At 42.3% G+C, this 24,772-nt stretch overlaps 1 protein-coding gene across 13 annotated transcripts in view; it reads right to left on the minus strand.

Moving 5' to 3' along the window:
* The window catches only part of PTPRT (protein tyrosine phosphatase receptor type T), a 654,130-nt gene that overhangs the window by 286,368 nt on the left and 342,990 nt on the right, over positions 1-24,772 (minus strand). For all 13 annotated transcript variants that reach the window (XM_077459099.1, XM_077459105.1, XM_077459107.1 and 10 more), the window contains exon 7: positions 17,538-17,831. In XM_077459099.1, the coding sequence (XP_077315225.1) occupies positions 17,538-17,831 (294 nt within the window). The remainder of the gene's footprint in view (positions 1-17,537; positions 17,832-24,772) is intronic.

The raw sequence follows: 24,772 nt of genomic DNA on the forward strand, positions 1-24,772 counted from the left end.
ATTTCCCTTTTGGGGATATTAGCATGACAATGCAAACTGTAAACAGTAATATCATTAGCACAACTAAGGAACAGCCAACATAAACAGTAATCTGATTAAACAGTAAGCTAATTAACAACTAGTCACCTAGACAATGCTTTGATTAATCAGGGATCCCACCCCACCTCTGACAGTCCGCCACAAGTCTACGAGACAAAACTCATACAATGTTCCAGCAGTCTGAAAAAGTGGAATGAATTCATCTTCAGAGATTTCTTGATGAATATTGTCAATAACTATTTCTGTCCCAAATGGAGAAGTTTCTCTAGCCTAGTCTGTACGAAGGCCCTCTTATTTCCTCTTTCCATCCACTCCAGAAGGGAAGCATTATTGTCTTTATTCAACGAATGAATCCAAGCTCAGTGGCGGTGCGTCCACAAGGGCGCATGGGCACCGCCCCCTCTTTCCAGCCACCCCCTCTATGACCAATGGATAGATTCATGCATAGCATGGATCTATCCATGGCCACCGCCAACCCCCTATTAAGGCGCCCGGCACCCAAAAAGGGGTGAATTACAGCAACGGGGGGTGTTTTTGAAGCAACTGATTAGAGCCATAGGCTCTAATAAGCTTCAAAAAAGGTGAACTGCGAGCGGCATTCTTGCCGCTTGTAGTCCACCCAAGTCTGTTAGAAAAGCAAATGAATATTCGATTTCCTAACACTGAACTGCCTCTCTGCCAATCAGGTGTTCGGGTCTGTTACCCATCACCTGATTGGCTGAAATGACAGGCGCTGTGATTAGAGGCCTATATGGAGGAGATGATGGGCGGAGAGGATGAGAGGGGACACATGGAGGACTGATGGAGTTATTGCAAATGTATTTTAAAAGGCTTTTATTTTCTAGTGATATCAAGAATAATATCATTATACTTGTTTTTTTTTTTATTTGGGCAAGTTACCACAACAACATTATCCCATAGTTTTTAAGATACAACTATGTTGGTGTCCCTTGTTCATTTCACATTGTATTTTTTTTAAATGTAACTATCTACTCCCAAACAATCATTTGATGTAAAATACATAGCCAAGTATTATTCTCCACAATTTTTTGATTGTGCATTAAAAAAAATGAAAATAAAAATAAAAATAGACACGCTATCTGTCAATAGAACTTAACCAAAAAGTGTATTCTATGCATCCAAAAATATAGAAAATATACCAAATCAAATCATTATTCAACCAAAAAATTTAAAAAAGGCTCATGCATGTGTCCTGCTTCCTAATATAGGGGGTCAACGATGCCAAGGGTTGGTGAAAGCAGGAGTCCATCATCCGGAGATAATTCCGAAAATCATCTGTATTATTCTCCTGGAGCTCCCACAGCAAAGGCATGTGACATAATTGGTCACGATTAATAAGGCAACCAATTCTTTGTCCAAGAAATCCTCCTCCTCCTGTTCCTCTAATTCCGCAACATGTCTGGTTAATGAATGGCCATTCAGAAATGAACTGAAAAGCGCAAAATTAAAAGTGCGAATCAACACTCACCAAACTTCTACTAACACGAAATTAGCAGAAGGAGCCCACAGGGTTGCTCCTGACAATTGAACTCTTTATTGGTTCGTAGTACGTCTAGTACATGACTACGGTCATGTTTATTGGCTGACAATTGTGTACTGTTTGTATGTAAGACAAGTTCACGGCACACGCCCTTCGAACAAAAGTCTGATGCTTTGTTGGTGGAAAATCCGATCGTGTGTACAAGGCTTTACTGCGCTTACACAGCTGTAAAGACAAAGAACCATTATCGCTGCTAAAGTATAAACATCTTTTCTTCCATACAAAAAAGATGCCATGCGATGATATGAATAGTAATCAACAGAACGCAGTTATATGTATATAAACTCAGTAGCACCGCTATGGGGGATGCAGACCACACCCAGGTGACAGCCACCAGAGGGGTGACACTCACTGGCATAGCTACAAGCAGGGCCATCTTTAACGTGGGCAAACGGGGCAGCTGCCCCAGGCCTATCATTGTTGTGGGGCCCAAAGCAGCTGCTCCTTGAGCCTATGCTAAGTCAAGTGTATTTGGTTATCATTACTTTTTATGTTTCTAAATTTTGTCTCTGGCTCGGGCCTGCCACTGGTTAAGTGTCCCCGTATACAGTGTCCCCTCTATTGGCCCCTCCTACACAGCCTCCCCCTTAGCTCAGTTGGAGTCTCCTTCCGGCACCATATTGCTCCCTTCGCCTCCCTGGGCAATTCAGCAGGTGGCTGCCAGCTTACTCTGCTCTACCCAGTGAGTAATGTCTCCCCTTGGAGGGGTGAGAGTGGGTCTGCTGGATGTTGTAGTGTGGGGCAGTGATTGGCAGCCATGAGGTTCCCAAACACCAAATAACCCCCTCCTTTCTTCCATTTCCCAGCCATTGCTGCATAGCAGAATATGGAGAAAGTGTTTGTGAAGTCCCCTGGTAACCAGGATTGGCTGCCACCACAGTCAATCAGAGCGAGCTCTGGGTACAGTAAATAAATTAGTACAACGGGTGCTGCCTCCTCCCAGTGCTGACAGCTCACTATTTCCAATAAACCCCCTTCATTTAGTGCTTATCAACTCCACTGTTTACACAACCCCTCCACCCCTTTGCCAACTCTCCACCCTAAACAATAACCCCTCTCCCTGCCTCTCCACCCTCAATAATAACCCTCCTGCCTCCTCACCTCCAACAATAACCTCCCCTCAGCAATAACCCTCCTCCTGCCTCTCCACCGTCGACAATGACCCTTCTTCCTAGCTCTCCACCCTCAACAATAACCCTTTTCCTCGCCTCTCCACCTCCAACAATAACCCCCCTCCCTGCATCTCCACCTGTAACAATACCCCCCTCCCTGCATCTCCACCTCCAACAATAACCCTCTCCCTGAATCTTTACCTCCAACAATAACCCCCCACCCGGCTTCTTCACCTTTAAAAATAACCCCCCTCTCTGTCTCTCCACCCTCAACAACAACCCCCCTCCTGCCTCTCCACCCTCAACAATAACCCCCCTCCTGCCTCTCCACCCTTAGCAATAACCCTCCTCCCACATCTCCACCTCCAACATCAAACACCCCTCCTGCCTTTGCACACTCAACAATAACCCCCCTCCTGCCTCTCCACTTTTAACAATTACCCCCCTCCAGCCTGGGGCTGGAAAAGGAGTTGAGTCTGTACTGGGGGTGGGTATAAACTTTAAGGATATATACACAACAGTACTGGACAAACAGCTGCAACTAAAAGTCTAGCTTGTAAAGAGGAAAGCAAAATGCCCGTGTGACAGTTTCTAACAATTGCGAACAGCTTGGCAACTAAGGTAAACCATTAACTGCATATATAATAATCTATCACCTCTCTTACTCACTCTTCTCTTTTCTCCTCTCTCCCTTCTCTCACCTCTTCCTCCATATCTCTCTCTCCTTTCTTTCTCTGTCTCTTCTCTCCCTCCTTTTCTCTCTCTGTCTCCTCTCTTCCCTTTTCCTCCCTCTGTCTCTCTCTCTCTCTCTTCTGTCTTCCTCTGCCTCTTCTCTGTTCTCTTTCTCTTATTCCTCTTTCCACTTTTCCTCCCCCTCTCTCCTTTCTTTCCCGTTTTCTTCTCTCCCCTCTTCCTCTATCTATTCTGTCCCCTCTACCCCCCTCTCTATATATCCTTCCTTTTTCTGTCTCTCCTCCCCTCCTTCTCTTTCCTCTCTCTTTGTCTCTTTTCTCCCCTTCTCTCTTCCAGTCTCTCTCTTTCTCTGTCCTGTCTATTTTCTCCTCTCTTTCCACTCGTCCTCCCTTTCTCTCTCTCTCCTTTCTTTTCCTATTTCATCTCTCCCCTCTTCCTCTCTCTCTCTCTCTCTCTCTCTCTCTCTCTCTATCTCCTTCCTTTCCCTGTCTCCCCCCTCAGTCCTTTTTTTCTGCCTCTTTTCTCCCCTTTTTCTTCCTCTGTCTCTCTCTCCTGTCTCTTCTCTCCTCCCTTCCTCTCTTTCCTTTTTCAACACTTCCGCCTTCTCTCTCCTTTCTTTCCCGATTTCTTCTCTCCCCTCTTCCTCTCTCTATTCTTTCCTCTCTTCTTCCATCTCTGCCTCACTCCTCTCTTTGCCTATTTCTTCTGTCCCCTCTTCCTCTCTCTGTCTCTCTCCCCCTTTCCTCTATTTCTTCTCTCCTTTCTTCTTTCTACCCCCTCTCCCCTTCACTGCGACTCTCTGTCTTCTCTCTTTCTCTGTCTCCTCTTCCTCATCTCTTCTTACCTCTTCCTTTCTTCTCTCCTTTTACCCCTCTCTGCCTCTCTACTCTCTTTCCCTTTTTCTTATCTCCTCTCTCCCCCCCTCTCTTTCTCTCTCTTCTTTCCCCTTTTCCTCTCTCTCTTCTCTCCCTCTTCCCCCCACTGTGACTCTCTCTAATCTTTTGTTCTCTGTCTCTTCTCTCCCCTCTTGCTCACTCTCTTCTCTCCCCTCTTACTCTCTTACCTCTTTGAACTCTTTCCTCCTCTCTCCTCTGTTTCCTTCTCTCTTCTCTCCCCTCTTCCTCTCTCTCTCTTCTCTCCCCTCTTTCTCTCTCTCTCTCTTCTCTCCCCTCTTTCTCTCTTTCCTCTTTGGACTCTTTCTTCATCTCTCTCCTCTGTTTCCCTGTCTCTTCTCTCCCCTCTTCCTCTCCCTATTTTTTGTACTTCCTCCCTCTCTCGCTTTCGCTGTACTTGAGTAGATATTGACAGAGTTGAAACAAGCAATATAGTGTGGGTGCAACTCAGGGAGAAGCCAATATACAATGAGAATAAGGCACTTGCCGGAATATTCAGTTGAACAAAACAAAAGCTTTTTTATTTGGTGGTTTGAATAAAACAGCTTTGCTGCTACTGAAAAGCTCTTTGAGTGTTTTGTTGTCTATGTCTATATCTACCATTTGTCAAATGTTCTGCTAAACTATAGCTTCATGGTTTTTATGGCAAAGTACACTAAGGCCCGAAGCGAGAAGAAAAATAGAGGAGGGCAGGCATGACGGGGTGAACAGGTGAACAGGTCATGTAGAGGTGAGGAGAGAGGGCTTACCTAATTGGGAGCTAGCCTGTTGGATAGGAAGGGTTAGGTGTCTTTAAGGAGGGGCGGTTCAGCCCTGGCATCCAGTGGAGCTTGACGGGAGCAGGCAGCAGATTTCCACCCACCCTCCCTGTTCTGGTCAGCTCTCCCAGCGGGAGCAGCGGATTAAGGATGTCGCGGCAGTCAGAGGTTGTTGGTCTTTGCTGGCAAATGGAAAAACTTCAGATAAGTAAGGGTTCGGGACCCATCGGTTGTATGGGTCCCTCTGGTGTATTCCAGTTAACGTTGGTTTAGCTGGAATAGGTTAATGGGTGCACTGCGGTTAGTGTGTTGTCTCCGAGCCAACTGTTGCGGCTGGAGGCTTAGTATGGTAAAGGTACCGCAGTGTATTTTAGAACATTGCGACAGTTTGGGTGTGCCTTCAAAGACCAACATGATAGTGACCGATGGCTTTTTGTTTAACGAATGTTTTTATTGTTTATGTTAATTTAAATTTATTTGTTAAAGAAGAGGCTGATACGGACATTTTTTACTCCATTCAAGGTGTGTTTTTCGTTAATGGCTATGGGTTGGGGTGGAATATGGGTTTGGCTGGGCAGTCATTAGGCTAAGGATGGTCTTACTATTGCAGCTGGCGTCTCATACACTTATCGTACATGTCAGGGCTGGGCTCAGCCCTTCCTTTTCAGAGCAGGCTGATCAGCTGTCGGTTAATTGCCAGCTCTAATCTTTCCACAGTGACTCACCTGGTGATGATATACTGCTCGAAAAGTCCTGCTGGCTACTTAAGCTGCTCAGTTCAGATCCTCTCTGCCTTTGCCTTGGTCAACATATCAAGAGACTCTCTCCTGTCTTCCTGCTAAGACTTGCTTGGCTGAAGTCTCTTCTGGTTTCTGATCCTGCTTGCTGTTCCATTACGCTGGTTCTCCAGTTTCCTGATTTCCTGGCCTGTTCTGAAGTACACTGATCCTTGGCTCACTGACGTTCTGGCTTGTCTGACTATCCTTTCCGGCTACCGAACTCTGGCTATGTTTTGACCACATTTCCTCTGGTTACCCTTTACCATTATTATTATTAAATAGTGTGATTTTTAATGCACTTCTGTTTTAGTCTGATTCATGGTTCCTGACAGTACATTGATAAAACATCACGATTATGCAAATAGGAACTATTGAAAGGTAATTATTGTATATTAACTTATTATTTATTTATTTAAAATTTTAGATACAGCATAGAAGGTGGTTTAAACCACTATTAGTTTTTTACTGCTGTTTTTTTCTCTTGTTTGAATATCGACCTTCAGTTTCTGATACATTTACTAGTGCCGTTTGTGTCAGAATGCTTGTTAAAATTTCTCACAGACAAAAAAACCTGCCAAAGGTCACAACTTTTTCCTGTTCTTCCTCAAAATCTAACTAAAGGCAAAACTTTTTTTTAGTTTTCGATAGAGTGGAGAAGGATTACAACGCTATCTAGCTTTTATTGCTGTCTGTGCTTCCATTCATGTGATTTACCCCCTCTATTTGTCTTGTTTACCGTTATCATTCAAAGTAAAAGAAAATCATACATTTTTGGTTGTCTCCAAAAAAGTAATAGAGGGGAAATCTTCCAATGGGGACACTAGTTTTGGTGACTTGGGGGTCCTAAAGGAATTCCCTTAATTTGAAGAAATTTCCTCCAACTTCCTTTTTGGCTATGGGACAGGAAGTGAAGGGAAACGTCTGCAATGGGAAGCAGATGACAAAAAAATCTGATAAGGGTTATATTCCTTCCTTCTGTACAAGTACACAGTACATACGGCGCTCCTAGGAGAAGTGCAAAGTCCCGTGGTACATTGGAACTTTCATCTGTATCTGTAGACCACCATCAGGGTAGAGCAGCCTTTCTCAACCTTTTCAATACAGAGGAACCCTTGAAATAGTTTTCTGGTCTCAGGGAACCCCTGCCAAAAATTTGAAATCTACAACTCATGATACATTAGTGTGATGGTCAGTGGAAAGAATGGTCCTTACACTTGTGGTCATTGGGAAGAAAAACCTCCTTACAGATAGATAAAAAGATCAATGGTGTGAGTGGGAACTTATCTGAGAGGCAGAAATTGCCCAATGCTGAAGGAACCCCTAGCAACCTTTGGAGGAACCCTAAGGTTCCACGGAACCCTGGTTGAGAATCACTGGGGTAGAGGAATGAATGAGGCAACTGGATGGATGGCTGAACAGGAGAAGGGACCAAGACTGGAACCTCTGCAGCACCCACAGAAGATCTGGGTAGGATCACCTCAATGTAGAAGAAAACGAACAGCAGGGTGCTGAGGTCAGTATCAAATAAAGCATGCATTTTAAAAAGAGGGCAAAGCCCCTGGAAAGGTGTCATGCACACCACCTCTCCCAACATCCCACAGGCATTTTGACAGCTGTCATCCCCATATACAGTCTAGAACATTGCCGCTAATATCCATACTTTGAGTTGGCTGGCTCCCTGTCATCCTCGGTCTCTGTCTGCTCAGTGATGCCTACAGCCTCACACTAATCACAGCTGCTTGGTCTCAGGTGTTCCCTATCCATGCTGTTTCATGCTAACTTCAATATAAGTGTATTGCTTATTTAATAAAGTGTTTTTTATTTGATACTGAGCCTGCTTTACATTTTCTTTTATAACCCTCCCTTGCCCTATACAAAATGGAAAAGAAAGTTTTGTCTATAGGTCTACTTAAATAGTTTCACCTTCTTTATTTCTGGGGACCATTATCATGGTATTAAAAGTGAGGGAAAACCACACATTTTTAGTTGGAACAGAAATAGAGGAGAAATATGCCAATGGGAACATTTGTAATAACTGTTTAACCACTTCAGCCCCGGAAGGATTTACCCCCTTCCTGACCAAGCCCCTTTTTGCGAAACAGCACTGTGTCGCTTTAACTGACAATTGCGCAGTCATGCAATGTTGTACCCAAACAAAACTTACGTGCTTTTTTTCCCCACAAATAGAGCTTTCTTTTGGTGGTATTTGATCACCTCTGTGTTTTTTATTTTTTGCGCTATAAACAAAAAAAGAGCGACAATTTTGAAAAAAAAAGCAATACTTTTTACTTTTTGCTATAATAAATATCCCCAAAAAATATATAAAAAAACGAATTTCTTCCTTAGTTTAGGCCAATATGTATTCTTCTACATATTTTTGGTAAAAAAAATTGCAATGAGCATATATTGATTGGTTTGCGCAAAAGTTATATAGGGGATAGATTTGTGGCCTTTTTATTATTCATTTTTGTTATTAGTAATGGCGGCGGACTGCAATTTTTATTGTGACTGCAACATTGCGGCAGACAGATCGGACACTTTTGACACAATTTTGGGACCATTGACATTTATACAGCGATCAGTGCTATAGAAATGCATTGATTATTGTATAAATATCACTGGCAGGGAAGGGGTTAAACACTAGGGGGCGATAAAGGGGTTAAGTGTGTCCCTTCAGTGTGTTCTAACTGTAGGGGGGGGTGGGCTCACTAGAACATGACAGAGATCACCACTCCCGATCATTGGGAGCAGTAGATCCCTGCCATGTTGCTAGGCAAAACAGGGAAATGCCTAGTTTACATAGGCATCTTCCCATTATGCCTCTCCGTGCCATGATCGTGGGCCACCGGCAGACATAGAGCCCACGGGACCCGCAGGCACACTCCTGCGGCACGCCTGCTAGTCGCCGGTGATGGAGTGATGTAAGGGTACGTGGTTTTGCGCACACGTGCCATTCTGCCAACGTATATCCGCGTGAGCCGGTCTTCATGCAGTTAATGACATATGTTGATGGGCTTTTGTTTACTTCAGGCTGGTTTTGCACTATCAAGTCTATGACAACGAAAAACATGGTTAAAGCAGGTCAGACGGAGGTAAAATGCACCTGTCTATGAGATCTGAATGATTTCAGAAGCTTTGCAAACTGATGTCAAAATGGGCGCCATTAAAACCAGGCCATAAGAGAACATTGTTGTCCCTTTGGAAACATTTCCTCTTACTTTTCATAGGGGTTGATTTACTGAAGGCAGATAGACTGTTCACTTTGCATGGGAATTTTCCCCAGAGCTTAGTGAATGAGGTGAAACTCTGCTGACCTCCATAATCAAAATCAAGCAAAAATGCTGTTTTTTTTTTTTTGCACATAATTGGATATTTTTTGCACATTGAAGTTTCACCTGGGGAAATTTCCCATGCAAATTGCAACTTCACTTGCAAAGTGAACAGCCAAATAGCCTTTACTAAATGAACCGCACTGTGTTCACAAGACTGAAGAGGTGAAGCCACTTTTGGGAATAAAAACTAACAAAAGGTTCTAACCATTCCCTACAAAATCCAAAATGGAAAAAAAAAATCTTTTGAAATTAGTAATATTTTAATATGGTTTCATATTATAGTCTTTTCACTTCCTGGATATGTTTTGATGCATCAGTGCAAAACATTGAACAAAATACTCTTGTTGATAGATATATTTAACTACTTCCCACCCGGCCAAAGTATATATACGGCTGGGTGGGAGCCTTCTCCTTCTGACTGGGCATTCAGGAACATCCTTCAGAAGGAGGGCGATCGCACGCGCGCGTGCCCGCACAGCGGCGCAATCCCGCAGCATTCGTGTCACCCGGACGCGCCGCATCTCGGATCGGCAGGAGGGCTCTGTGATTGGCCCTCCTGATCACATGACGGCTGTGTCCAATCACAGCCATCATGTGATGTAAACAAACAGCCGGTTGCTCGGCAATTGGCTCTCCTCTCCTCACATGGAAGTCGTCGATGAGGAGAGGAGAGCGGATCGCTGCTGTTTTTTATAGCTTTTTACTCACTGATCATCAATCTAGTGTAAAACACACATGTTCCCAAACATGTCAACAAAACACACATGGCCCCAAAACAAACATGTCCCCATAACACACATGTCCCCAAATAATAAAAAAACATGTCCCCAAATAATAAAAAAACATGTCCCCCACATATGTCGCACTAAAATCACACGTCCCAATGATTATCTGCACACATCTGTACATGATCATTTGCGTACATATGTCCATGATCACACAAACCAATTATTATACACTTAACAGAATTTTTTTTTACCAAAAACATGTATCAGAATACATTTTGGCTTAAATTTCTGACAAAATTCGATTACATTTTATTGGATTTGTTTTAAAATAGAATGAAAATATTGTTTTTTTTCCAAATATCCTCTCTTTTTTCGCTTATATCGCAAAAAATAAAAAACGGAGTCGTGAATAAATACCACCAAAATAAAGCTTTATTTGTGCAAACAAAATGATAAAAATTTCATTTGGGTACAGCGTAGCATGACCGCGCAATTGTCATTGAAAGTGCGAGAGCTCTGAAAGCTGAAAATTGGGCTGGGAAGGAAAGGGGCGAAAGTGCCCTGTATTGTAGTGGTTAAAATAGACTGGGGCAAAACTTTTTTTCATTTTGGATAGAGCAAGGCAGGGTTTAAATATTCAGATTTTTTTTTTTTCACCATATGTCTCTCATTACGGAGATTTCGCTTCACTTCTGGCCCCATAGCCAAACAGGAAGTCAGAGGAAATCACTGAAAATTAAGGGAATTCCTTGGGGACCACCAGCTCACTAGAACTAGTGTCCCCATTGGAAGATTTTCCGTCTATTACTTTTCTGGGGGCAACCCAAAATTTTGGATTTTCTTTTACTTTCACTTTTAATGGTAATGGTAAACAGGAGAAATAGAGAGTGGATCTCCATAACGGGGCCACAGACAGCAATAAACACTGACAGGTGTTCTGTTCCCGCTCCACTAAAAAAAAAAAAAAAATGTTGCCTTTAGTTATACTTTAAGGAGACAAAATAATCTCCGGAAAAGTTTTCATTACCAATGCTGGTAGCTGAAAACTGATTGGCATCTCTGGGCTACAGCACATCATTAAGTTCTGCACTATGTTTTTTTCAGCAAGCCCTACTGTGGGACTTAGCTCTGGAGTATTCAGAGGGGGTGGAGGCATTAACTTAATCCAGCGAAAAAATATATATATTTTTTTTCTTGCAGCTCCTGTTTTACATTCAAGCAGGTTTCACCAGCTGCTACTTCTGTGAAACAACAGATAGGCATTGCTGTAGGGGAAGCAGAAAAATAACAATTTACCTCTCAGCTGCCTAGTGACAAGAATTTTACCTCCTGTTAGCAATAGAAGACTGATGGCAGAAAAAGACCAGGTGGTCCATCAAGTCTGCCCATTTTTAATTTTTAACTAAATTTTTTTTTGTTTGAATATAAATCTATATTTATATCAAGCAAGTTTAAATTCACTTACTGTTGACGCGATTTACTACTGCTCTAATGCACACAACCGGACTTTCCGGCAGACTAGGTCCAACGGAATCAGTCCTTTAGAAAAACCGATCGTGCATGGGCTAATCCGATGGATCTAGAAATAGAACATGTTTCAAATCTGTCTGACGGACTCAATTCCTATTGGGAAAACCGTTCGTCTGTGTGCTGGTCCGACGGACCAAACGCGACGCAAGAAAAGCTATTGGCTACTGGCTATTGAACTTCCTTTTTTAGTCCTGTCTTACATCATCACGTTAAAAACTAACGGACTTTGGTCCGTTCGTGTGTGGCCAAGTCCGTTCGTTCGGAAGTCCATCGGAACTCCGCTGAAAAGTCAGTCGGGAAGATCGTCGGACTTAGTCTGCCGGAAAGTCCGGTCATGTGTACGCGGCATAAGTCTGTTGCCAGCATCAACTACTGTTTCGATAAAGTGGTACTTATTAACCACTTGCTGACCACCCTTCAGCAGTTTTACTGCTACAAGGCAGCAGCTGTGCGCAGGATCACATATATATATATATATATATATATTCATTCACAGCAGAAGCCGATCTACGGGTGCTGGGCACTCGATGTCCACCGGCACCAACCGATCATCGACAATACATAGAGGACTAAGATATGCCTATGTAAACAAGGCATATTTCAGTTTTGACTAAAGGGAAGGGATGTATTCTGTGTCACTGCCAAGCAAATCTCTTCCCCTAGTAAAAGCAGCACATTGTGTAGACAAAAACACTGGCTAGGCATACAGTTAACCCTTTGATCTCCATAGATCAAGGGTCTCCAAACTATGGCCCTCCAGCTGTTGCAGAACTACACATCTCATGAGGCATTGTAAAACTGTGACATTCACAGGCATGACTAGGCATGATGGGAATTGTAGTTCCTGAACAACTGGAGAGCCATAATTTGGAGACTCCTGCCCTGGATGGTTAACCTCTTCCCAGGCAGTGTCACTAATACAGTCACTGTGCATATTTTTAGCACTGATCTCTGTATTAGTGTCACTGGTTCCCGCAAAGTGTTAAAAATGTCAGTTAGTATCAGAATGTCCGATGCAATATCGTAGTCCTGCTATAAGTTACTGATCCCCACCATTACTAGTATAAAAAAATAAATAAATAAAAATTCCATAAATATGGCCCATAGTTTGTAGGCGCTATAACGTTCACGTAAACCAGTCAATATGCACTTATTGGGATTTTTTTTTCCCCACAAACATGTAACAGAATACATATTGGCCTAAATCTATGAAGAAATTTGACTTTTTAAACATTTTTATTGGATGTGTGTTATAGCAAAATATAAAAAAAAAATTTTTTATTTTTTTTTCAACATTTATTTTGGTTTGTTTGTTTATAAAAAAAAAAGTAATCAAATACCACCAAAAGAAAACTTGATTTGTGGGGAAAAAAAAAGGACAGAAATGTTATTTTGGTACAGCCTTGCAAGACCGCGCAATTGTCAGTTAAAATAATGCAATACCGTATGGCAAAAAGTGGCCTGATCACTTAACCACTTGACCCCCCTTCCCAGGGGATCAAGTGGTTAGGGTTAGTTTAAAATTTTCCCCAAATTGTTTGAGGTAAAAGGTAAAGTCTGTGTTCTCTCCATTCAGGATGGTTTTTTTTCATCTTAATATTTCAATATTAATATTAATATTTCAATTATATTCTTGTCAAAAGCACACAGAATGCAAAGTACAAAAAAATGTGCTAATTTTGCCCAAAGTGTTCAACATCAGCCAATGTTAGAGCATCTAAAACTTCTGCTTCTTGATATAAATCACTTTGACATATATGAACTTGTGTTCCACAATGTACATGCTTTCGTTGAAATTAACATAAATTCAATTAAGAGATCAGAGATCGTTATATTTGCATTTCGCATGTGGGCGCCAGACCTGGGAGATAGATTGTGTACCCCGCCATCTCTAAACCACTTCTTGACCCCTAAACATTTTCTCATTGTGCCATTGATAATAAAATATAGAACGGTACCAGAGAAGGACTGAACCACATTGAGTTCACATAAAAGGTATTTTATTACAAAAACAATTACATATAAAAGAGAATATAGAGCTCATGCTCTTAAAACATCATATGATTGTTGGATAGGCTAGTACACATATTGTTTCTTTGTAAAGCTGGCCAGGAGGTCGACACATTTCACAAACAGCTTCCTCAGGACCTTAATTCCTTGACCACAAAGAAACTAGAACTATCATAGATCTTTTCTGGTCCTGTTAAAGTCTGTAAGCTCTAGCTATTTGCTTTTTACTATATCTATTCTGGATGAAGTATCAATATTTAAGCCCGTTTTCTATAATATAACAAAATATAATATAACAAAATATACAAAGCGATCCCCTTACAGCTCACAACCCTTGTCAACTGTCTAGAAGACTAGATGATTCCATCTTTCCTGTTTTCAATCGTTCAGTGACTATTTGAGCCATAGTTGTATGTAGATTCAATATTTTGCAGAAATTGTGTACACTGGACCTTTATAGTTGATAATATAAATTCATCCACTTTTCTCCAATGTTTTCAAGCTGTCACATGCAAAAGAGCTAGCAAATTATTAGTGTATCTCCCATTCCTTTTCCATTTTTGGATTGGATCTAAATGAGATAATATCTCCCTTTAGTCTGAAATATGATAATGAGGCCAATTAACATTTACCTCATCTATTTTAAGGTTGCCACACATAATGTTTTTGTTGAGGCCCAGCTACAAAATCCTTAACGTTAGCTGTTGGGTTAGTCATGCTCTCAGTCTCCTAGCTTGTGGCCCATTCCAGTGCTCCAGCATTTAAAAATATGTATAGCTACTGTCTCTCTTAAATAATGCACTTTAATTGTATTTATTTTTTTAAAACACTGCCTCTAATATTCTTTTTACATTGGGGCTAATCAAGTTGCTTACATACCGTCCTGTGATTGTACAATATTTGTGGCTATTGTCTCTGAAACAACACACTCTAATTTTTATTTCATGTTAATAAATCTCCTTTCTCCCTTTTTCACTGTGGCCTAATCAAACTGCTTGCATATACTTCAGCAAATGTACAGTACCGTATATACTCGAGTATAAGCCGAGATTTTCAGCCTCTTTTTTGAGGCTGAAAGTGCCCCCCTCGGCTTATACTCGAGTCATCGCTGTCTGCCTGCTCGATCAGCGTGTCGAGCAGACAGACAGCGGACATTCTATCCTTCAAACGCCGCGCCTCCGCCTCCGCCTTCGCCTGTGATAGGCGGAACACTGAATTTCCCAGCAGCCTGTGTTCCGCCTATCACGGACATCGTCTCATCCTCGTACTACGGACGAGGATGAGACGATGTCCGTGATAGGCGGAACACAGGCTGCTGGGAAATTCAGTGTTCCGCCTATCACAGGCGAAGGCGGAGGCGCGGCGTTTGAAGGATAGAATGGCCGCCGAGGCGCAGACGAAGAGCGGCGATCCTGGCAAGGCACGGGACGGAGGCAAGGCACGACACGGGACGGGACGGGACGGGACGGAGGCACGGCACGGCACGGGACGGAGGCAAGGAGGCAAGGCACGGCACGGGACGGAGGCAAGGAGGAAAGGCACGGGCTCGGGACACAGGTAGGCTGGACACACACACACACACACACACACACACACACACACATGGACACACACACACAGGGATGGATGGATGGATGGACACACACACACACAGGGATGGATGGATGGATGGACACACACACACACAGGGATGGATGGATGGATGGACACACACACACACAGGGATGGATGGATGGATGGACACACACACACACAGGGATGGATGGATGGATGGACACACACACACACAGGGATGGATGGACGGACACACAGGGATGGACGGACACACAGGGATGGACGGACACACAGGGATGGACGGACACACACACAGGGATGGACAGGCATGTCTCACCCTCGGCTTATACACGAGTCAATAAGTTTGCCAGTTTTTTTGGGGGTGAATTGGGGGCCTCGGCTTATATTCGGGTCGGCCTATACTCGAGTATATACGGTATTTGTTTTAATTTAATGATAAAAATGCCTTGTCTCTCCATTTTACATTGCAGCCTAATAAAGCTACTTACATACTCAACAGAAAATGTACAATATTTGTGACTTTTGTCTCTGAGATAATATACTCTGATTTTTATTTCATGATAAAAACTGGCTTGTCTCTCCCTCTTACACTAAGCCCTTGTACACACGGTCGGAGATTCCGACAACAAAATCCGTCGGATTTTGTCCGAAACTGTTGTATACACACAGTCGGACAAAGTTGTCGGAAAATCCGACGTGATGACATTATTTCGTTACGACTGGACTACGTTCACGCTAGTAGCCAATAGCTTTGGTGTAGGAATTTGATCTGAGCATGCGTGGCACTTTGTCCGATCGGAATTCTCTACACATGATCGGAGTATGTCCGATCGGAGAATTTTGTCTGAAAATTTTACCAACAAGTTGGAAAACTTGGTCCGTCGGATACTCCGATGGAAACAGTCCGATGTAGACCACACACAGTCAGAATATCCAAAAAAAACGATCCGATCGGACACACGTGTGTACAAGGGCTAAGACCTAATAAAGCCGCTTGCATAGTCTCCAGTGAATGTACAATATTTGTGACTATTGTGTCTGAGATAATATACTCTGATTTTTATTTCATGATAAAAACTGGCTTGTCTCTTCCTCTTACACTAAGACCTAATAAAGCCGCTTGCATAGTCCCCAGTGAATGTACAATTTTTCTGGCTATTGGGGAAGATTTACTAAGATGGCTGCACACATAAGCCAATCAGGTTCTAACTTCAACTTGTTCAGTTAAGCTTTGACAATAGAACCTAGAAGCTGATTGGTTACTATACACAGTCTGTGTATCTGTAAGTCAGCGTGTGCCAGTTTTAGTTATAAAACTAAACTAAAATAATACACCCTTATTTTTATTTCATTATAAAAACTGTCTTATCCCTCCCTTATATTGTGGCTAAATAAAGCTGCTTACATAATGTGCAGTAACTTTATAATATTTTTGTTTGTTGTATCTAAAAATATACACTCTAGTTTTTATTTCATGATAAAACCTTTGCCATGTCTCCCTTCTACGCTGCAGCCTAATAAATCTTCTTATATACTGTGCATCGACTACAATATTTCTGCCTATTAAGTTATTACTCTAATTTTGATTTCATGATGAAACCTGCCTCATGTCTAGAATGTGGAGGTTTTGATTTTGAAGAGTTTTGACATTCTATAAAATTTTGATACAATGTAGTATGGTACTGCAAAAAAGAAGCTCATAAACTATACTAGGAAACAGGTTTGCCACTGTCTGGTAGGCACAAAATTGAGGGCTTTAGCTTTATTTTTTTAGGAGTACACTTTAGTATAGCTTTTAGATCTGTTGTGGTTGCTACTTCCACTGTTCACTCCAGGCCACTTACCACTGGATAAAAAAATCACTTGTCGTAGCCCAAATCACCTAAAATGCCATTTTTAAGTTGTAATGAATCAGATAAGGCTGCTGTATTTAAGCCAAGCAATACAGTAAAGAAAAATGAATACGCATGCAAAATATACAATGCTAACATATGATATAACTGACGCTTTCCATGAGAATCAAATTGATCCGAAACACCAATGTCGCCCTCAGAGTCACATAAAAGAGGACCATCTCCTTGCTGTACAGTATTTCTACTTTTTTGCATTGGTATATGTCCTTCATGGTAGTGCCCAGCTACCCCTGCCCTTTTTTTGACAGTCTCCTGCCTGTGAGCCTTGAAGATGTCCAGAAGTGATTTTCAAGATTCCCCTCATATAGACTTCAGTGTAGAAGTCTATATCTGATTCAGCAGATTTAGGTTTGGAATTTTTAACCTTTATGATGTGTTTGATGAATGCCATGTGAACTGAACCCAAACACATTTGCTCATTTGCATTGATAATACTATTTATGTAACCTCTATGATATATAAACCCAAAGAGTTAGTATTCTACTTGTCAATTTTACTGTTTGCCATGAAATGACTCTATATACAGCACTTGGTGTGAAATAAGTAAAAAAAGTTTGGATCCTTGTTTACTGAGAGTTTAGCTCTCCCCTTTCCACAGTTATAAAGCAACTTACCTGCACATTTTGTCCTGGTTGTGAGTGGTGGTCCTGGTGGTCCTGTGCCACCTTCCCCAGGACGGGTTAAAAGGACACGTATTTCATACTCCACATCTGGATCTAAGTGCCATAACTTATATGTGGGCCCATCCATTACATGAGTTTCAGCCCAACTTCCTGACGTGGTGCGGTACTCCACTTCCTTCAAGACAATTGGTCCATCCCCAATGATTGAGTTGGCATTTGGTTTAATCCATAAATATGTGGCTCCCACTGCCAGGAGTTCAGGAGGAGCAATAGGTTTTGGTGGCTCTGTAAAGATGCAGAAAATAAATCATTAGGGAAAACTGAATTACAGACACAAAGCCTAATGTCGCGTACACACAATCAGAATTTTGGTTGGAAAAAGCTCTGATGGTTTTCCCGACGGAATTCCAATGGGATTTCGCCCAAGCTGTCTTGCATACACATGGTCACACCAAATTCCGACCGTCAAGAACGCGGTGACATACAACACCTACAGCGGGACTAGAAAAGGAAGTTCAATACCCAGTAGCTAATAGCTTCCATCACCAAGTTGAATCTGAGCATGTGTGACTTTTTTCATTTCTGAATTGCATACAAGCGATCGGGAAAATTGAGAACATGCAATAAATTTTTTGCTGGCAGAAATTAGGACAGCTAAATTCCGATGGAGCATACACACGGTCGCATTTTCCGATGAAACGCTCTCATCTGTCTTTTTCTGGCTGGAATTCCGATCGTGTGTACGCGGCATTAGAACACAACATAAAAGTTACTTTCATTGCAACAGTCAGTAGCTCTAACAGTTCTATGGTATTTAAGTACTTTAACATATACTGCAATTTACTGGTACATTAAATATACACAATTTCTTCAATTCTCCATGTTTGTATCATCTTTATGCCAATATCCTGTATTTATATAATGTATCTGTATATGAATAATATTATATTACTTTTTATATGTGAGACCTTATTAAATGAAATATAATACACATTCTTATACCATAGAGTATATCTAATAGAGTGACAAAGGCAAGAATGATAGCAAGATATTTAATTATCGCTCAAGACTGGATGCCAACGCTTGCTGTAATAGTGGCTCAAATATCCATAGTATTCATTGTAATTGCTCTGTTAATACCAGACAAAAATTATTTGTCACTGTGGGAATGCTGATATTAGAGACATTTTTTATTTTAGTGTTACTTGGATGGAATTACCTTTTTTCCCCGTTTTCAGTTCAAACAGTTAAACTCATTAGAGGTTATTTACGAAAAGGGAAATCCACTTTGCACTACAAGTGCAAACTACAAGTGCAAAGTTGGACTTGGAAGTACAGACGCTGTAAATCTGAGGGGTAAATCTGAGGGGTAGATCTGAGATGAGGGGAAGCTCTGCTGATTTTATCATCCAATCATGTGCAAGCTAAAATGCTGTTTTTTATTTTCCTTGCATATCCCCCTCGGATCTACAGCAACTTTACTTCCAAGTGCACTTTCAGTGCAATTTCACTTTGCACTTGTAGTTTGTACTGTAATGCAAAGTGGATTTGCCTTCCGTAAATAACCCCCATTGCCAAAAAACTAAAAAGCTTTCTAGCTTTCTTACTTTCCAAGTTTAAACCATTTTGTTTTGTAACTTCTGCCTGCATTTGCTCTACTCCATGGTGAGCAATTTTTAGGCTGGATTTTTTAGGTTGAATTGTTGGAAAAGTAAAGCTGCCTCCCCACATTACAATAGGAAATGCAGGACTCTGGCACTATGTACATATGCAGCTAAGTTGTCTTTACAAAGCAGGAAAGGACAAAGTTAATGAATGTATGCTCTGGTGATATATGATGAGGAGATAACATAGCTGTTAATAGAATTTACTGTAATACTGTTCAGACAAGGCCATGCCGTGAATTATATTACTTTGTAGAGAGATGCTGAACTAAAAGTATTTTTCTAAGTTTATTTCTGTGATAGGGGAGTTGAATCCCTTTAGCATTTAGGGCGAGATGCCAGACCTGGAATTGCCAGGAGTGCCTCTGCACCAGTGACCATGTTCTCCATAACACCAGTAGATGAGCAATTGGGACTATGGATCATTGCGCTAGAGGTGGTTCAATACACAGGTGTAGGAAATAATGTTTAACCTGTCTTTAGGCCATCAATGTGTAATGCAGAATGGCATTAGGCAAGGGGAAGAGGCATTGACCACAGTCTGGAAGGAACAATTTCTGGGCTCAAGAATTCAACTGGTGAAAGAGTGGTACCCATGAGACCCTCTAAAGGAAGAGACAAAGAGCAATGTGACAGCTTCGACTAGTCCCCCCTTTTGTAGTGACCTGTACTAGTCCAACGCTTATGCCTTGTACACACAGTCGGACATTCTGACCACAAAATCCGTCAGATTTTTTCCGACTGATTTTCTCCGAAACTTGTGTTGCATACACACATGTGGACAAAGCTGTCGGAAAATCCGATGGTTCGGAACGTGATGACGTTCGTTCATTATGACGGGACTATGTTGAAGCTAGTAGCCAATAGCTTTGGTCTGGTAATTTAATCTGTGCATGCGTGGCACTTTGTCCGATCGTAATTCTCTACAAACGATCAGAAAAAGTCCGATCTGATTTTTTTGTCGGAAAATTTGAGATCCTGCTCCTGCTGAGATCCTGTCCGATAGAGCCCACACACGATCGGATTTTCTGACAATATAATCCAATCGGACCTTTTCCTTTTTTGGAATTTCCGACCATGTGTACAGAGCATTAGAGTTTCTCAATTTAAGACCATCCTAGTGTGTCACTATGCTCTCAGGGGTTGGTTTGTTTATTGTGTTTTTTTCTCTGTATCACATGCCTACAACTAGAGGAATTTTCTTTTGTTCTTGTTTTCTTCTAGGGTACCATCCCCTCAACCTGAGCACTAGTTCAGTATGTCCCCACTTTGCCTGCTTAAAATATGGATTTGGTGGTGTTTAATGAAATGTTAACACTCACACTGGGAACTAGAGCAGAGCTTATGTACTGTTGAGTTATTGCTAAGGTTCCCAGAAAGCAAGCAATTGAGCTGCAAGTTTGAAATTGACTGACAAAGCTGTTGCTAGACTTGCCAGGCTTCTGAAGTTTGTTGCACAACTGCAGCAAGTCCGCCTTGCATGACTCCAGATCAACTTTCTTTGCAGACATTCTGCAAGTCTGCTGCAAATTCTGGTTCATTGATGTTGTGCAATTGTCCTCCCACCACAGGGGTCACTGTGACTTGCAGAGATCTTGCTGTAGACTCGCCACTGCAACTTTGCACTTGTTAGAGACTTGCCACGCAAATTTGCTACAAATTGGAAAAGTGTCAACTAGAACTTGTGCTTCAAGTGCTCTGCAAGTGTGCAAATTGCCAGTGAAAATGTGCAGCAAGTTAACAGACTTACAATTCAACACTGCCACAAATTTGTGGCAAGTTATCCCTGCTATCTCAGTTAATAGTTCATATTTTGCTGTATAGCAACATCTTCTGTTTACAGAGGATAGGTAAATAGTTTTGTGAATGAAATACAGAACTTTCACATGCCTGCAATCACCTTTCATTAATATTACAGGTGCCCTAGAAACTCAAAATGCGCTTATATGCAAATACTGACTTTCTTAGCATTCCAATATCATTCAATCCATTTTTTGTGTGTACAGGATATCATAAGTCCACTATGGGTGTCATTGTTCCCTCCTGAAATAGCAGAAGGCACCACTTTCATGCCCATATGTGAAAACATCTCATCATATCATAAATGCTCACTACATCTTTTAGGCCCACCCAACACCAGAGATAAGGCACAGAAAGATAGAACCTAAAACCAGCCAGAATACATCTGAAAATAGAGTAAGAAAAATGATTTTAAATATCCTGAACTCTGGGGGGGGGGGGTTAAACTTTGCACTCGGGCACTGCCCGAGGGCCTCAGGCCACTAGGGGGCCCCATCAGGGTTGCTAGCCTCAATAAAACCAGGGACAGTATGTAAAAATCTGTGTTTTTTTTACATCTGCCTCTGAAATGTCCGTTACTGACATCCTTTTTGTCTAAAGATCCAGAGATCATAGCTGCCCCACCTCTCCAGTACCTTCTCAGCCAATCAAAACCTATCTGTGTATACTGTGTGTACATGTATGTGTAACTTATGTGATTGTATACTGTGTGTGTGTGTTTGTGTATACTGTGTGGCCCCATAATCTCTGATTGCCTGGGGGCCCCATAATTTCCTATTGCCCGGGGGCCCCCGTGAGTTGTCAGTCCGCCCCTGGTGACAGGTGCTTTTAAATATTGAATTGATAAGGCCTGTGAACCCTATAACAATTTTGCTATGAAGCTCACATATTTATAGACACTGAGGGGTTGATTTACTAAAGGCAAACAGGCTGTTCACATTGCAAGAGAAGTTGAGACTGTGGCCACTGTCAATAGAAAGTGTCCTGGTGGAAATAACATTGCCCTATCATTGGTGTCTGTGAGAGGAATAATGCCCCATCATTGGTGTCTGTGAGAGGAATAGTGCCCCATTGTTGGTGTCAGTGGAAGGAATAGGGCCCCATCATTGGTATCCGTGGGAGGAATATTGCACCATTATTCATGTCAGTGGGAGGAATAGTGCCCCACTGTTGGTGTCAGTGGCAGGATTTATGCCCTATTGGTAATGTCATTGGGAGGCATACTGCCCCAAGGGCTGGATAAGGGCAAGCAAAGGGCTGTATTGGGCTGCATTTGGCCCCGGCCTGCAGTTTGGAGACCAGTGCCCTAGAGCTTGGTGAATGTGGTGAAATTTCACATTGCAAAGAATACCCAATCATGTGCCCTTGTATTTTTGCACATGATTGAATGATGGAGGTCAGCAGAGATTTATCCCATGTACTAAGATCTGGGGAAATTGCTTTGCAAAATCTATTTGCCTTTAGTAAATCAACCCCACTGAGAGTGCCCCATCATTGGTGTCAGTGGGAAGAATAGTACCCCATCGTTGGTGTCAGTGAGAGGAATAGTGCTCCATTGTTGGTGTCAGTCGGAGGAATAGTTTCCCATCGTTGGTGTTAGTGAGAGGAATAGTGCTCCATTGTTGGTGTCAGTGGGAGGAATAGTGCCCAATTGGTTGGAGTCAGTGAGAAGAATAGTGCCCCATCGTTGGTGTAGTGCCTCATCGTTAGTGTCAGAGAGAGGAATAGTGCCCCATTGTTGTTGTCAGAGAGAGGAATAGTGCCCCATCGATGGTGTCAGTGGGAGGAGTAGTGCCCAATCGATGGTTGTCAGTGAGATGAATAGTGCCTCATTGTTGGTGTCAGTGGGAGGAATGGTGCCCCATCGTTAGTGTCAGAGAGAGGAATAGTGCACAATTGGTTGGGGTCAGTGAGAAGAATAGTGCCCCATCGTTGGTGTAGTGCCTCATCGTTGGTGTCAGAGAGAGGAATAGTGCCCCGTTGTTGTTGTCAGAGAGAGGAATAGTGCCCCATCGTTGGTGTCAGTGGGAGGAGTAGTGCCCAATCGATGGTTGTCAGCGAGATGAATAGTGCCTCATTGTTGGTGTCAGTGGGAGAAATGGTGCCCCATCCTTAGTGTCAGAGAGAGGAATAGTGCCCCATCGTTGGTGCCAGTGGGAGGAATAGTGCCCCATTGTTGGTGTCAGTGAGATCAATAGTGCCTCATTGTTGGTGTCAGTGGGAGGAATGGTGCCCCATCATTAGTGTCAGAGAGAGGAATAATGCCCCATCGTTGGTGTTAGTGGGAGGAATAGTGCCCCATTGTTGGTGTCAGTAGGGAGGAATAGTGCCCCATCGTTGGTGTTAGTGAGAGGAATAGTGCTCCATCGTTGGTGTCAGTGAGAGTAATAGTGCTCCATTGTTGGTGTCAGTGGGAGGAATAGTGCACAATTGGTTGGGGTCAGTGAGAAGAATAGTGCCCCATCATTGGTGTAGTGCCTCATCGTTGGTGTCAGAGAGAGGAATAGTGCCCCGTTGTTGTTGTCAGAGAGAGGAATAGTGCCCCATCGTTGGTGTCAGTGGGAGGAGTAGTGCCCAATCGATGGTTGTCAGCGAGATGAACAGTGCCTCATTGTTGGTGTGAGTGGGAGGAATGGTGCCCCATCGTTAGTGTCAGATAGAGGAATAGTGCCCCATCGTTGGTGCCAGTGGGAGGAATAGTGCCCCATTGTTGGTGTCAGTGAGATGAATAGTGCCTCATTGTTGGTGTCAGTGGGCAGAATAGTGTCCCATCGTTGGTGTCAGTGGGAGGAATAGTGTCCAATAATTGGCGTAAATGGGAGGAATAGCGCCCTTCATTGGTGTCAGTGGGAGGAAAAGTGCCCCACCTTTGGTGTCATTGGGAGGAATACTGCCCCATGGGCCGGCAAAGGGCTGCATTCGGCCTCCCGCGCTGCAGTTTGGAAACCAGTGCCCTAGAGCTTGGTGAATGTGGTGAGATTTCACTTTGCAAAGATTACCCATTTACGTGCTCTTGCATTTTTACTTGAGTATGATTAGATGATTGAAGTCAGCAGAGCTTTACCCCATTTACCAAGACCCGGGGAAATTCCTTTGCAAAGTCTATTTGCCTTTAGTAAATCAACCCCCTGAGAATCTTATTACTATTAGAAGCCACCCTGCCTTAAAGGCAGTAGAACAACCCCCTTTAATAAAAAAACCGACACAGGATGAATAAATACACTGAAAATAAACACACCGCAGTGTATAATAAAGTGCCGTGTATCTACAAACCAAAAACAACCTTTCGCATATAACTGTAATTAGCATTCATGTACTGGCAGTGACAAAAATATGCAGTTTAATGATAATTGATAGCTAAGCACAATAATGAACATACTGTACTGCGGCAGTTAATGAATGAGATTATCTAATAACCGATCATGAAAACACTGTTGTATAATGATCACTAACATTTACATACTGATAGGAGATTCGCAGCACTGCATGGGGGTAATTGAAGGGCCGCGTACACGGTGCAAGGTAAACAATTGCAAGTATATATTTACAGGAAACCTGCACAGAAAAAAGGATGTTTGAATCTATTTCTACGCTATAAAATGTATACCGATTGTTAATATGTATGCATTAAACATATCACACTGTTATAGAGACAAGTCTATTACATTAGTGATGGAAGCAACATGCGTTCTAACGATGCCAAGTGTCTATACACTGATAATGAACACAGTGCTCTGTATAATGCTCCCCGTGCCCCTAATA

The sequence above is a fragment of the Lithobates pipiens genome, unplaced genomic scaffold, assembly GCF_037356315.1.
Source record: "Lithobates pipiens isolate NorthernLeopardFrog02 unplaced genomic scaffold, aLitPip1_a1.2 Scaffold_28, whole genome shotgun sequence".
In the NCBI taxonomy this organism is placed as follows: Eukaryota; Metazoa; Chordata; class Amphibia; order Anura; family Ranidae; genus Lithobates; species Lithobates pipiens.